The sequence below is a fragment of the Ambystoma mexicanum genome, chromosome 12, assembly GCF_040938575.1.
Source record: "Ambystoma mexicanum isolate Mex_15411 chromosome 12, UKY_AmexF1_1, whole genome shotgun sequence".
Taxonomy (NCBI): domain Eukaryota; kingdom Metazoa; phylum Chordata; class Amphibia; order Caudata; family Ambystomatidae; genus Ambystoma; species Ambystoma mexicanum.
In genome coordinates, this window is record NC_090936.1 from 540,290,911 (window position 1) to 540,306,310 (window position 15,400).

At 45.1% G+C, this 15,400-nt stretch overlaps 2 protein-coding genes across 3 annotated transcripts in view; one reads left to right on the forward strand and one right to left on the reverse strand.

Annotated features, from left to right (window-relative positions):
- Positions 1 to 2,424, forward strand: part of LOC138513759 (matrix metalloproteinase-17-like) — a 318,211-nt gene extending 315,787 nt beyond the window's left edge. The window contains exon 10 of one of the 2 annotated variants that reach the window (XM_069628846.1): positions 1,968 to 2,424. In XM_069628846.1, coding sequence (XP_069484947.1) covers positions 1,968 to 2,287 — 320 coding nt within the window. In that variant the 3' untranslated portion in view covers positions 2,288 to 2,424. Of the gene's footprint in view, positions 1 to 1,964 lie in introns of both variants that reach the window. The other variant, XM_069628847.1, reaches the window with a different exon arrangement.
- A 1,999-nt stretch (positions 2,425 to 4,423) lies between these two features.
- Positions 4,424 to 15,400, reverse strand: part of CAPG (capping actin protein, gelsolin like) — a 64,132-nt gene continuing 53,155 nt past the window's right edge. The window contains exons 8-9 of the mRNA XM_069628848.1: positions 5,282 to 5,370; positions 4,424 to 4,611 (exon numbers count right to left, since the gene is read on the reverse strand). Of these exons, the coding sequence (XP_069484949.1) occupies positions 4,546 to 4,611; positions 5,282 to 5,370 (155 nt within the window). The 3' untranslated portion in view covers positions 4,424 to 4,545. The remainder of the gene's footprint in view (positions 4,612 to 5,281; positions 5,371 to 15,400) is intronic.

Genomic DNA, 15,400 nt, shown 5'->3' on the forward strand with positions numbered 1-15,400 from the left:
TGACATCATTCCAGGTGAACCCCAAGTAGAATACACAAGTCATCGTTAATGTGTGAGTTATAACATACTGCATACCGTGCTCTCTCTCTTTCCATCTTTTCGCTCTTTCATACGTTTCTCTCTCATCTGTGTCTCCTTTTATAATGTTCTTCCCTAATTTAGCATATTCCACTTGTAGGATCCAGGATTGGTTTTATGGTAGTGGCAGGATTAGAGTAGTTGCTTTAAAGGCTACCGTGAGGCATTAGGGAGTACACACAAGACTGATAGGAGCCTTCTGTGGGATACAAGGCAGCAACACTCTTGGGAATTAAAGTCTATAAGGACAGGCTTATGTGTTGTGGTCAAGACTGGAAAACAGAATTATTTAGTGTAAAGGTTAATGGAAAAGAAAACCCTCAGTGAGAGTAGGAACTGGATATACACAGACTGGAAACTGTTGCACAGAATACACACAGGCAACATACACAAGTTCACATAGTACCCCAGGAGCCACATATCATGTTTTCAGGGCCGCTTGATGTTGCTGACCAAAATATTCCTGACCAAAGCCTTGCCATTGCAACCAGTCTTTAGCTTCCTGATTTGAGCCATGCAACATTCAAGATAGCATTGTGAAATTGGAAATGGATTTAGAAAGCAAGACAACTTGTACCGATTCCAAGCCCTTGGCCAACCCGTTAAAGGATGATTTTTGGATTTGGAATAGTATCTCTTGAGAATGCGGGATATGCTTCATGCAGCCAATAGGTCCAAAGCAAGCAGAATCTCCAAAGTCATGTACAATTAAAAAGGAAGCATGCAGTCTTGCAAAGATGATACGTATACGAGGATAACCAATAGGTTTGGGCTCTAGCTTTGAATGTCTCCATATCAGACAGTAAAGCACACCGAAGCAGCAGATATGTAATGTTTCTGGAAGAGTGACCTTAGTGTATTTTCCAGTTTGTGAAAGGAAGGGCATGCTGGTTAAAAGGAGAAAGTGGTAGATCTGTCAGTCAGAGTACCCGTGTGCATGGGTGTTGCTAGGTCGGGAAAAGATCTGGGGCTACGCTAATGACAGAACGTCGGGACGCGGGGCTAGCTAGCCTTTTGGTTGTAGCCCCTGAGCTATCTGCGGCTACAACCAAACGATCCAGTGCTATAGCGGCCCCAGTCTCCACTAGCGATGCCTCCGACTGTGTGCAAGTGCTGTGCAGATTGTTACGATCGTGAACTCTTCGGTATTCAAGCTCCTCTTTGCAAGGAAGGGGGAAATGCCACCATTTGCAAAATGCCACGGGTAACAAGGCAGGTTTAGCTTTCACCTAGGAAGCATGAGCACCAAGGTGACAAATTCCAGCTTCCCCTAAATTAAGTACCTCCACAGAATCTGAGAGGCTGCTTCTCACCCCAACACCATTTACCCAATATATGTGCAACCTGCCCTCCGTGCACATTCATCATGCGCAGCACTGTCCTTATTTAGGCCACTGTTGCCTTCTAAAGCTCTGCCAAGAGTAGGGGTAGAACTGTTCCGCACCCCACTGCTCCCAACTCACAAAAACAGTAGGGAATTCCACTTGGATTTTTCCCATAATTTAGAAATCTCACTTTTCTCTGTTATATATATTTCTTTGGTATATTTACTTTCTTCAGGATTTTTTCCCACTGGCTACTTTTCTTCATCCTGCATATCATTACTCTCCCGTATTAACCCCTCTGTCTCCGTTTCTCGTGGTCTACCAAAGTGCTGGCTGGCACTTTGAACTGTCTTGCGTCAGCTCAGGAGCACTCATTATTCTATTCAATACATGCATTATGAATTGACGTGAGATACAGTACACATGTTTGTACTCTTGCCATGTACAGATCTAGCAGCGAGTTCATTTGTAGAACACTGTCAAGCTTTACCTCAGGAACTTCACATTTTGACTATTAATTTGCCCCGGCTCATCAACTGTCATAACGCTTGTCTTTGTCAGCAGGTGAGATCTACGTCTTCAAGGGTACCGAGTACTGGAAGCTTGGGAAGCACACCCAGCGAGCAGAGACTGGCTACCCACGCTCTATTGCAGAGGACTGGATGGACTGCATTGGCGACAAAATACCAGAGCAGCGAGGGGTCACCTCCAGTCCCTCGTCAGGTGCCAAGAACCATCAGGACTCCCGAGGTCCTGAGCTAGAACTGGACAGATGCCTGTGTTATAATTCCAGGACAGATACTGGTTCAGGAGGGACAGTGGAAACAGCATCACCCTCGCTCTTACTGGTCTCCTTGTTAACCATGGTGGCTTCATGGAGATGACTCCTGTATAGCAGGCCACCCCTCTCCTAACCACCCTTCTGTACATATGAACTGAATAGACACTACTTACTGCCAAAGAAGAGAAAATCGTGTCTGTAAATATTGTTGCCAATATAATTTAACAGGAAGTCTCATAATTCTGGTCTATTTCTCCGACTTAAATATGGATACTGGGGAAGAGACATCTGTGACGATCTTCTCTGAATCTCCACCATGATAGCCACTGGAACGACTAATAACAATGGGGAAATCATCAGTGCCGAAGAACTCTCATGAAGGCTACAGACATTGTCGTTCATTGGCGATATACGGATACCAAAAGCGAGACAGTGGTGTATTCTTATAGAGTTTGTCCACGCCTTTTGTCTCAATATCAGAGGTGGTTGTGAGAAACCTTCTGGGCTTCATACCCAGAGCCATTCACTTTTGGGGAAATGCGTGGGGATATTGGCAGAGCTGGCGGGACTTTACCCTCTGTGCTTGCAGAGTGATACTATGCACAGTGAGAAATCCATTGTCTCAAGTTTGTTGTATATGCCCTTCACTGATTAGACTGGCAGACGGATGGTGATAGATGCCCCGTCTTTCAGAAGAGGGGTAGTGACCTATAGATCTCCAGTGCTTGACTTTCTATGACCTTTGAAAGGATCTCTAGAACTAGGTCTGGTGGAGGTAGGAAATATGTGGGAGGTGGTAGCAGGACAAACATCTCCTGTAACTTCCCTAGGCCTGTCAATGATTGTATATTGGAGGATATTGGGAAAGATGCAGTAGTGAAGACATCTGCAGGGTTTCGTCCCTGGCCCCGTTACGGATTACTAGGAGCAATGGAGCAGTGGATGTATCTTGGTAGGTCCATTGCGTACGCCTTCCATGGGTCAGAAAAGGAGATACTGGAGAGTAATGGCAGTGGGTTACCACCTAGGTTTGTCAATGGTAAGGGCTTGGAGACAGTCCAAGTGAGGTGGACATCTGGGAGATGCTGGAAGACATTAGTTTGGGGGAGAGACTGGCAAGGTGGCAGCAGTGGAGAACTACACTATTTATTACCCATTGTGTGGGAGACAATGGGAATGGCATAACCATGCTGAAATTGTCTGTGGTGTAGCCTATGGAAGGCAGATGTCTGTAAATACATCACTCTTGACTGGATTATATAATTTAAATCGTTTTTTTTTTTTAACACACTGAATACCGAAGAGGTTTCTACCAAATGTTATGCTTAAATTCTAATAATGGCTTCATTGAAATGCACAAAATGAGATGCAAGATCATCTCACATAGCCATGCTCGATCACTGGGGAGCCTGCTAAATACCGAGGTGCAAGAGTGGAGATATTTCCAAAATGGCAAGTCCTGGACCTAGAACTCCTTTAGCAATGAGATCCAGAGACTGAGAAGGCAATTGATAAATGTTCCTTGAATTAATACCATAGCCCTGACATTGGGTGGCTTAGATTAGACTGGAACTAAGTGGGGGTTGGATGAGGTATACCCTGTATGTTAACCCCTGCATTTTCCACTGGTTCAGTCGTGAGCTGCTGGGCGATAGATGGCAGCACGGCTACAACTGAGATCCTTCCAAGCACATCGTGCGCTTGCAGAGCACCTGCCCCGCTAAAAAACCTCTTTGCCTTGAGGATGTGTAAACATGTAGAACTATGCCAGCCTTTGGGTTCGACCGACCATGAGGAATTTTGGCTGCCCATTGGATCATATGCCTGTCACTCGAATCAGACTTCACTGCTAGTTCTTTGTGTCAGTTTACAATCATGGCAAGTGTTTCTGCATATGTCCAGGACGAAAGTGCCAGAAAACACGAAGAAAGGAGGCGTGGCATGAAGTATGGTAAAGTTCAAGGAACCAATTCTTTTGAGTTAATGAAACCCGACATTGAGATTAATCCCATAAGTCATTTTTAGGTGTGGCCTCAATAGGACTGTAATGCTGCACCGTCCACCTTTAAAACAATACCCATGCACTTTTTGTAGGTTGTTTTTTTGTCAACGATTGTGAACATCTGCATTCATACAAAAAAAGTTCCAAAATGGTTTCACTGAACTGGTTGGAAATAGCATTTTGTCTTTATACTGGAAGTGGCAGAGAAGGTGCACAAATTAGGACAAAACAACAAGGTGTGTCAACAGAATAATTTTTTTAATGAAATGCTTCATGACTGGTGTACCCCTTCACCCTCAAAGAGAGTCTGCCGAAAAGGTACGATTGGCGGGATGGTTGGCGTTACTGGTGGTGTTCCATTATGCCCAGGTCTTGAAGTACTGCTTGTAGAGCCCACTCTCATTCCCCTCGGTTACAATCTGCACCTGCAGGCCAGAAAACACAAGCACATGTGAGTACAGCATGGGGGTCCCTGCTTGCAGTCGAGGATTGCCTTACGACATTGCCCGCAGCCTGCAGGGTGAAATAATCACCCTACTGCTGGGTAGTCATTGGACTATATGGTCAGTGACCAGATTGTGGCACTCTCACACCCAATGCAATTTCACTGTAATCCCAGTGGAAGGAACCTTCCACTGAAAACTCACTCTGAACTCCGCCTCGGGCCTCTATGTTGCCAATCAAATTTCTGTCCTATAGACGTGCACACAAAACCCCTGGCCCCCTCCTACTGGGCCTGCCTGAAGTGTATGCAATGAAGAGGAACCACTGGATCTAGAAATCACAGAGCGATACAAATTCAATGGAGCATTCCCATAAACACACATAATATGAACCAGAGGCGTTGCTAGGGGGAGTTGAGGGGGCTATAGCCCCAGGTATTTTGGTTGTGTCCCTGGATAGAAGATCTGGGGCTACGACCTAAATGTTAGCTAACCCCGAATGTTAGCTAACCCTGTGTCCTGACAGTCCCGACATTAGCATAGCCCTGGATCTTTTCTAGACCTAGCAACACCCCTGATATGAACGCCATTTTGTGCTATTGCTATGCAAGTGGCACACACCACGGCACTTTGCCGTAGAGGCGTGTCTTACCTGTGTTGTTTTGCTGTATTTCATGCGAGCAATAAACTCATTTGCCATGTCGAGGGATGACTGGCGTTCCTCCTTGTTGGCCTTCTTGCCTGCGAAAAAGTGGGCAATGGTAACATTTATATTAATGTTGGTTTGCATAGCGGGGAGATCCCCATTGGACACCCCACCTCCTTTGGCCAGTGTACTAGGCATAAGAATAAATAACACAGACAACTTTTTAAGGTTCTTTTGGAAAGTACAAGGTCACAGTTTATTAGGAGCAAGACAATAAACTTGGGACGGTCCCAGCCACATAATATTACAGTCAGGTTACGGGTGAACCATGTCGTCCTATTTGCCACCGGCAAAAACCGACAAGCTTCTGGTTACTACCAGCTAACACTGGTTACTACCAGCAGGACACTCAGGGGCACTGACCAGGAGGTTGTTGGCCTAGAGCCCTAAGGAAGTGAAGTCAGTGCCCGTCGAGGGATCGGCTCGAGCCCGGTCAATCCCTAGCCGCTGCCACCGAAGCTGCAGCGTGAAGCCCCTCATTGGCTAGGACCGCCCCGATACATATCAACAAACACGGCGGGAGCTGCTGGGCAAAGAGACTGATTGCCCGCAGCTCCCGCCTTATAAGCGTCCCCCCTGGAATCCGACCGGAAGCCAGGTCCAGGGGGACGCCTTTTCCACCTACACGAAGGAGGAAGAATAGAGGCTAGCCCAACCCCCGTAAGGGGGTGGCCAGAGGGGACAGCCTGCGATGTAGGCTGTCCCTCTAGCGCCCCCTGCGGGGGCCGGTCAGCCTCTCAAAGAAGGAAAAGAGACTACCACTCCAACATCTAACTTGGAAAGTGGCACTTTGATCTATTATCTAGTGCAGAGCTCTGCAACTTCTATCCATTATGGGCACTGTTCTAACCAGGGTAGATTCTAGACACTATAGCACATAGTGTGAAACACTAAAATATGACCAATACCTCAAACTCTGCATTGTATTACTGACAACACTATACCATCATTACTATACATACAAAAGCTGGTTTGGTAACTTGCAATTAAAGTCATTAAAAGTAGTGTAAGGTGGAGACTGACACACAGGCGACATGATGGTTGCTAAAGACCTTTATTTCACCAAAAATATTATGAGAAACCTAACTTTCTCTACCTCTAAGAGGGGTTTACCTGCATCAGCTTAAAAACAAAGGGTGCCGTCATAAGGTTCATGAAACTTAATAGTCCACCGTCCTGTGTCAAAAACCCTAGGTCTGTCCCTTACACTTATAACTAAACATAATAGCTGTAGATCTTCTTGGTTCAAAAGAATGACACCCTTCTTCTGGACTGGTGATCAGTGTTCAATTCCTGGGTAATATTGTGTCCTGGGGACAGCTCCCTTCCCCAAGTCTGAATTGTTCTTGAACAAGCCAACAATAACGTTCCAGTTCCAGTATGAACTAAAGACAAAGTTCCAATTATTTCCCTTGAAGCACCTCTGGGTCTCTCCTACCACTGTGTCAGCAAGTTGCTTTCTCCCTGTGGGGATACACTGCTGTGACTAGATCATCCTACACTAATCCCTTCTTTTATAAATCCTTTGGTGAAAAAGACATGTATGCCATGTGCCACTTTTGTTGCTTGACATGTATGCCATGTGCCACTTTTGTTGCTTTCGTTTTGCTTAAAATGCAAAGCACAAAAGGGCAAACGGGAACAGTGCTCTTCCAGCGTTAGCTTGGAAGTTAGTCTCTGGGTGTTGACTGGAAACATCTGTTCAAAAGGCACTTAGAGCTTAATGACTTTGATACTGAATTATTGTTCACCATCCCCAGGTGCAACCACACACCTCCCATTCATTCAGACCGAGGTTGAGGGAGTCAGCCAGCAGGGGGAGTGAGAGTCTGAAGCAGAGCAGACAGAGGTTGAGAAGAGGCGTGAGGTGGGGGAGACAGTGTTTGAGTAGCGGGAGAAAGTGGCTGAAGATGGGGAGATGGTTGTTGAGGAAGGCAGACAGTGGTTGAGGAAGGGGAGAAAGAGCATGAGGAGGGGGGAGATGAAGAATGCGGGGGAAGGAGGATGTGGCTGCCAAGCTGGAGGAAGTTCTAGTTAAGGTAGTCACTCAAGGGTGCACCAGCGGAAGGGAAGAAGGTGCCTTGAAAGTGGGGTTGGCAAGAAGGGGGAAGCTCTGAAGGAGCAGAAGGGAGTGGCAGTCACAGAGGTGCAATGGGATGAAGGGCAGAGGAAGCAGGATATGGTGACACTGGTGCAGGACTCCCAAGGGCACCAGATGGAGGAATGATAGATGATTCAGCAGGAGGAAAACGATGCCACTGCACCACTACCTGTTCAGGCATAGCGGGCCAACCTACGACAGACTGTCCTGAAGAGGGTAAAGTGAGGTCAGAAGAAGCCCCGAACCATGACATCACTGCTAATTTGGTGGTGAGTGTGGGACTACTTCACCTTTCTTGAGGGTGTGAGCTACAGGGGGAGTCAGTCTAATATGCCTGACCCAGTGGCACCATCGGCTAGCAGGGTCACTTTACCACCAGTAGCAGCACAGCTTCCTGTTGGAGGTGGTAGAATTCAGGGCGTGGAGCCATTTGGGTTCAACAGGAGAGACAGCGTGACAAGGAATACATGCACATGCTGCGTGCCCTGTCCATCAGTGTAAGCTGGATGAAGAGCAAATGCTCATACACCACCCTACCCTCTTGGAGATTACTGGCACATAGGGTAGTAAAAGGGTGGTGATCGTGCACTGGGAAAGTGCAGAGAAAAAGGCATTACGGACTCCCCTATTAGGTAGAACCAAATACATTGAAGCAGAATCTTCAGTTTGTGAGTGTGTTGCTAGAATTCCGAGAGAGGCTCTGCTGTGTGTGAAAGTCAAATGAATTAAAGATGTAGAATTAAAACTCCAAGATGTTTTGCAATGCATGCAACCATTACAGTAAGAGTCAAAGACTCCACCACATTTCACTGTGCCACTGAGTGACTGCATCTGGCGGGCACACAAATATTCATCACCTGTGGGATATGCCATGTGGCCTTCCAGGAGAAGATCTGCTATTTCCTCCCTGCAAAGATAGTGTTTGTGAAAATCTAAATCAGCAAGATTCTTTGGCGTAGTGGTGTGAGATGATGGAGCATTGCCTGTAGTGGAGGGGTGGGCGGCTACCCTTTCCTCTTTTCCTTTTGCCAGGAATACGGATGACGCCGTGTCACATGGACCCACAGGGAAGAAGTGTCATATTGGTACCTGGCTCCCTCGCAAGATAACTTTTTTCCTAAACGGTAGGTGGCAAGTTGTGCTTGTTGCTTTTCTGCCCACACTCTCAATTTCTGGGCAGGGATGAGACCAGATTAGGCACCTTGTGCAAGGCCGAGCTCAGTAAAGAGAGGAAGTTACTGAGCTTGTTACTTGTAAGTGGACGGCAGGATGACTCCGTATTTAGTTGGAGATGAGGGGTGCCTGGCTTCACTAGACATACAAGAAACCAAGTACACAACTCCCACATGCCCCTCATTTGGACAGACCAACCAATATTTTGCACTCATATTCCAACCAAGAATTACCATTGGACTACGTTTGACCCTCACAGATATTGTGCTATCCCAATTGCCATTAATGGAAGTTTAAAGTGTTTCAAACTTTGGAATGCCAGAGGATCTTTACAACATTGAGAGTGATGCTTGCTTTGCATGGGCACAACAATACCAACCTCTGACTGTACACCAGATGGCACACTCATCCAAGTTGGACACAGCCTCCTCCTGGGCACCATACTCCCAAACTCACGATCAGTCATTTTACGGTCTCTGTTTGGTGTTCTAGGAACATCTGGTCACTATTACAAAAGGCTTCTATTCTGATCTCCCTACCGAGGAAGAGAGCAAAGAGAAGCAGAGGACTGCCTGCAGAGGGACACCCAGGAAGATAGGAAGCTGAAATGGGCAGTGCTGATTGGGGTATTGCAGAGGTCACTCTCTTTGCCATGGTAAATAGTTAGCAAGGGCATATTGTAATAGTTGGGTCATACCAACGTGCATATCAAAAGGCAAGAAGAGCAGGTGGAATTGTAATGATGTAGGCTCAAGGAGTGCGTCAATTTGCATAACCTTGCTGATGCATGTGATGGTGTGAGGTGCAAGACATGGTGGGAGGGGCCGGGAGTAGGCCAACTGTACAACTCTGAGATCTGAATGCCACTAAACTCACCATGTATTTGGCTTTGGTCACTGGGAAAATTAAGATCTCCTCATTCAAGCGTTGTCAGGCATATGAGTCAGACGTCAGAATCTCTGGGACAGGGGACATTTTCTCAGAATGACAGGTGTGTTCCTCATTTTCAGTACCCAGGCATGATGTCTATAACCTTCGGGATTCCCTTGGTGTGAAAAGTGTGCATTTGACCAAACACCACCCATCCAAGGGCCAAGAGTGGAGTGTTATCGGGCCTGATATCTGTCATTCCCCCCAAAGCATGCAGATAGTGCGCCTTATTCTACTGGTCCCTTGTACCTGTAGTTCATCTGAGCAGTTGAAAAAAGCCTTCCCACACCTACTCAGGATTAATATCACTGCACCTGATGTTGAATCACAAGCAAGAAAGTAACTCTTCCTTGTTATTTATTTACATTTCTGAAGCGCAGAACAGCCTACAGGCTTCGAGGTCGCTGGTTGCTGGTGGAGCTAAGGGGGGGAAATGAAGAGGGGAGAGCAAAGGGAAAGGAAAATACAGAAGGTTTCATAGATAGTCAGTGAAAAGGGTCGTTTTTAGTTGCTTCCTGAACGACCAGTAAGAAGGTTCAGATCGTAGTTCAGGATGTTCCAAAGGCTGGCAACAATGACTATGAAACTGCAGCCCCCAGCGCTTTTGCATTTGAAACACTGTGTTGCTAATCTGTGGCTGTATGAAGATCTTATAGGTCTGGAGGAAGAGTTCTTGGTGAGTCTTTGCGAGAGGTAGGGAGGAGTGATGTTTGACAGACCACGATGAGTGATGGCAAGAATTTTAAAGTGTATACGTTCTTTGACTGGAAGCCAGTGAGCAGCTTTTCTGTGTACTGATACATGGTTACATTTGGAAAGGTCCATATGTTTCAAGGCAACATATTGGTCCCACCAGAGGTTTCATCATCAGCACCAGCAAGTCTCCCCCGAAGCAATGGGTGGGGAAGTGCACAGCGTGGGTACGATTCCAGGCCTCATCTGTTTAACCTTATCTCTGTTTATTTCCTATTGTGTACTTACCTTTATCCGCTGAACAATCTACCCCTCGTCTTCGTCATGTACATGCAAAATACACAGATACAAGGTGTCTTAAGTGGGGCATGTCCTAATTCACAAATTCCCTGTTAGTAGTTTATAAAGAGCTCAAAAAGAGTGTACAAGTGTTTTTGTTTTAAAGGGTACCAGCTGAAGCTAGCATACCCTTTTCACCCCACCACAAGTGGCTAAAAAGCCAATACAGGGAGCGCATGCCCCTTCAGGGTTTTAGTGTATTCTATGTTCCGTGACGAGTGGGTCCAGTTTCTGAGGCGGTAAAATCATTTCAATTGAGTTATTTTGTGTGTTCTTGTGCATAAAAATCCTCATTTGTGCTCAACTCTAAGCCACAATCACCCAAGGGACTCTCCCACGGCAATCAAATGGTCGGAAGCGAGATGCAGTGGCGATTAAAAGGGACCAACTATGATTTTGGCCAAAAACAGAAAATAATGCATACGTCAATGTTAAGAAAAGTGGGGACAGGTATATGTAGCCCCACCCAGCGCAGGGAGAGATAAAGGCTTGTAAATTAAGGAAGAAAGCAGATGGAATGGCAACTCGGTCACCTCAACCTAGTAGTCCGCTTGCCACAACGCTGACGAATGGGCCTTATGTATATGTATAGCACTGTATGCAAAGGAATTCCACACAAGTGCTAGAGGGAGAGAGAGAACCGCATCTCAAAAGACCGAGTCAGTCCATCCTGCAAGAGCAGAAGCATTCCAATCCCGTAAAACGGTGTGATTGGAAGCGCAGCTTAGAAGCAGCACATCTTAGAAGTGTTTCAAAAAAAGGTAGCAGGCGCTCCTCTCCAGAAAGAACATGGCATGATAACCTGTTCTGAGATGAGAGTTTGCAACACACGCTTTTTGCTCACTGTACCTTTCACAGATGGGAAATATCCATTTGCATATCAGTCTTTGTCCCACCCACATGGGCGCAGCTTCACTTCACTGATGAAGGCCCAACAAGGCAGAAACATGTGTATGGGGTTGCTGTTGGTACTCTTGTTCAGAGAGGAATTGCCATAGCATTTCGGTGCTGGCCTGCCCATGTGGGCGGGACAAAGACTGATATGCAAATGAATATTTCCAATCTGTAAAAGGTACAGTGAGCAAAAAGCGTGTGCTGCAAACTCTCATCTCAGAACAGGTTATCATGCCATGTTCTTTCTGGAGAGGAGTGCCTGCTACCTTTTTTTTTTTAAAAAACATCTTAGAAGTGTATTATTACCAAGAATGAAACCCAACCTCTCTTTCAGAGAAGTGCAACCAGGTGGTGCACTTTAATTGGTCTGCACTTCTTTGCAGCACTTCACCTAATTGCTACCCAATTAACTTGAGTTCAATGAAGTACCCCAGACGATGAATTAGGAGGAAAAACAACCCAGTTAAAATAAAAATAATACATTATGTGGTAGGTAAAAGTATTATTTGCCTAGGCACAATGTGCCCGACTCTTTCAACAGCTCGCCTGATTTGCTGGGACTTCCTTCATAGGAGTGAATATCAGCAATGGAGCAGCAAGAGAGAAGCAAACGTGCAAGAAACACTCTGGAGCGGTGCGTGGAGAGCCATCTAGTAACCTATGACTCCCATCTCACTGACCAGAAGGTTAAGAATTGTTTGAAGCCAGCAATGTAAAACTAAGATATTCCTCTCGTCTTACATCACCCCCTCCTCCACCCTCCGCAGCGGATTGAACCAATCAATGACATTCTAAGGTTCCAGGGGCGTGTACCCAACCAGCAGTGTATTCACAAGTGGGCAATAGCACCATCCACGCCACTGAAAGCAGAAGACGCCAATCCATGGAAGGTGTGCACATTGCTATAAAGACACAGACTTAGAACCACAATGCTGGGAATTAGGCCGGCCTACATTCACACACAATCATCGGAGCAGGATTGCTGTCTAATTTCTGCCAGCTTTGATTCCCTTTAAAAAAGGGCACATTTTGGAAATGAAAAGGGATGCCCTTTCTCATCGTTGGCTGCCAAGGGCAATCCAAAGCAGACCATATAGGCCACCGATAATGCAGCTGTGAAAGTTTCAGGACTATCCGTGCATGATGGGCGCTAGCGTCTTGCAGGATTCCACGGGTAGGTACACTGTTGCTGTTTTTGAACAGAGGTCTTTTACGTTAGGTAATGTTGGCCTGTGAATGCACCCATTCCTAAGCTTCTGTAGAAATTCTGCAGTAGCAGGAATCAAGGGTGCCATGCTCTCTCTCACTCCTTAGAAGAATCCAGGGTATGCTGCACAATTCTGTAAAGTGCACCACTCCTCTTATCAACAGCGGGAATCATTCTTGGGTATAGCTTGTCTGAAAGGATGCGAGTCCCATGAGCTGGTCCTCCATCTCGCACTTGTTTTGACCGCATTGGAGCAACAACAAAAAAACGACTTGCAAAATGGCAACATTTACCCTGCAAAGAGACACAAGCCAATTGATGGATTGCTGCTTGAAGGGGCCATGCATAAAACAAATGCATTATTCCCTTCTACTGACGTGGTATCTTTTGCACATATTTTGCAAGCAAGTCATTCTTGGTAATCTACCTTACTTTTAACATTCTACTTATTTAGGTGGTCTTGCATTTTATGACATGTTTTATTCCCTTAAACAGGAAGTGACACCGGAGAAAGAGGAAGAACCATTTGCAGATCCATTATTGCAGCAAAGGGAACAATTGAAACGGTGTATTTTCTTGGAATTTCTACCAAGTTTCAAAAGATAGTAACCCTAGTAGTATCAGCAAAATTAGTACTACCAACAGCCGCAGTAGTAGTAGCATAACTAATGCAAGTGGTATTAGTGGCAGTGCAACTATTAGCCGCAGTACTGCTTCCCTGAAGAACAGTACTAGAATAAATACCAAAACTACTACTAGTAGTAGTAATACTACAAGCAGTAGTAACAGAAATAATGCATGTGGCAGTGCAACTATTAGCAGCAGTACTGCTTCCCTGAATAGCAGCACTATAATAAATACCAGTACTACTAGTAGTAGTAGTAATACTACAAGTAGTAGTAGCAGATGTACCATTATCACCAATAGTACTACTCACTGTAGTAGTGCTACAACATGCAGTGGCAGCACTACTATGAGGAGTAACCTCTAGTAATAATATTAATAGTACTGGTAATACCACTAGTAGTGATAGTACTACTACTGGTTGCAATACCAGTAGCACCATTACTACTAACACTGGTACTACAACTACTACTGGTGGGGTTGTCCTACTGAGTAGATAAAGGTGTTGGTAAAAAGGAAACACAACAGGAAACATGTTACTAGGCCCCTTTGTCACCATTATATATCTTCGGACTGCACTTCCTCTCCTCCTCCGATATCACATTTCACAAAATGGAGACAAACGTAAGTAAGAAAAAATACAACATTTTTCAAAATAAGATAGGTGGGAGGGTTTTTGCCTCAGGAATTGCCAGAAGATGTAAGGGAATAAACAGAGATTATTTTTATTTTTTAAAAAAAAATATGTTCCTTTTTAACTGGAGTGGGGGTGGGACTACGTACCATGAAAACGTTAGTGCAGCTACATTACTTATGATTTCTAATTAAAGTGGCCACTGAAATACACCTCTCCTTGTGTAACATGCTAAAACACAAGACAGTGACGGTTAGTACTCGAGACCGAGTTGTGATATGGATATAAATTTTAAAAAATTTTTTTTAAAAAAATAAAAAATGAATGTGGAACTCGTGCCATTACTCATGAATATAAAAGACAAAAAAGAAACCCAGACTCAAGGTGTGGTTCAGTTGCTACCTCTTGAACATCTCCATAAAAGCCTTACCCCTTTGACCTATGCAGTAAAGTAGGTTTATATTCTTCAAAAACAATACAATAAGAGTCAAACTGATTGTGACGCCAGTTTAACCCTCAAGAGTCAAACGTATTAAATCTTTCAATAATAAGCCCTACAACAGAGGGTACATATGATAAAAAAAAGATTAAAAAAAACAAGATAGGTGAACAAAGAAGTTGGGATGAATATATTCATCAACCATTCCAAACTGGAATCTGGACTACAGTAAGGAACTGCATACGTGCCCCTTCCTCGGGGACCTCCTGCTATGGTGGATCTTACTGGAGTATGCAGAGGAAGCAGGACAGCCTGGATCATCAATGAACCCCTAGAAATGGAAGCAGTCCATCATTTCCAAGGATGTCCAGAAGAGCACATGCTCAAAAAGAAAAGGCACATGCGACCAAAGCGATTATATGCCTTTATCTGGAAATCCAGTTCTGGCTAAAGTCATGGGAATACGTTTATGATAGTCATTGCGACACTGCAAGATTATTTAGACTTCAAAAGCATTATTCATCCACTCAATCTCTGTCGGTCCAAACAATTTACAACAGCAAGCATGGCTGTGATAGTGGTTATCATTTTGGGAGTGGAGGTCACAATACCCTTGTGGTGTTGGCAGATCTATCAGTCACCATTCAATAAGTCAACCCTGTGCACTGACTAATGGTGCTTTCATCGATCGACAAGCTAGGAGTTGAAGCACTCAAATCATCTAACTCAAGCCTGGTTAATTGGACAAAATTGGCAATTATTGGTCAACACTACTAAACGGCTTGCTCTGTAATGTTTGCGTCTCTCAGGATTCTCCACAACCTCCACTATCTCCGTTTTATATGTACCTGTCCACTTTGATCTACCATATAAAAAGCATGGTCTTGAACCGCCTCTGCTACACCGATAACAGAGGTCATCATAAACTGCGGTGCAGAAGGACAAACCCAAAAAGACCTAAGTCACATCCAGTCTTGGATGCTTGAAATCCAGTTCCAAGAGCACTAATCTAGAACGGAAATCCTACAGGG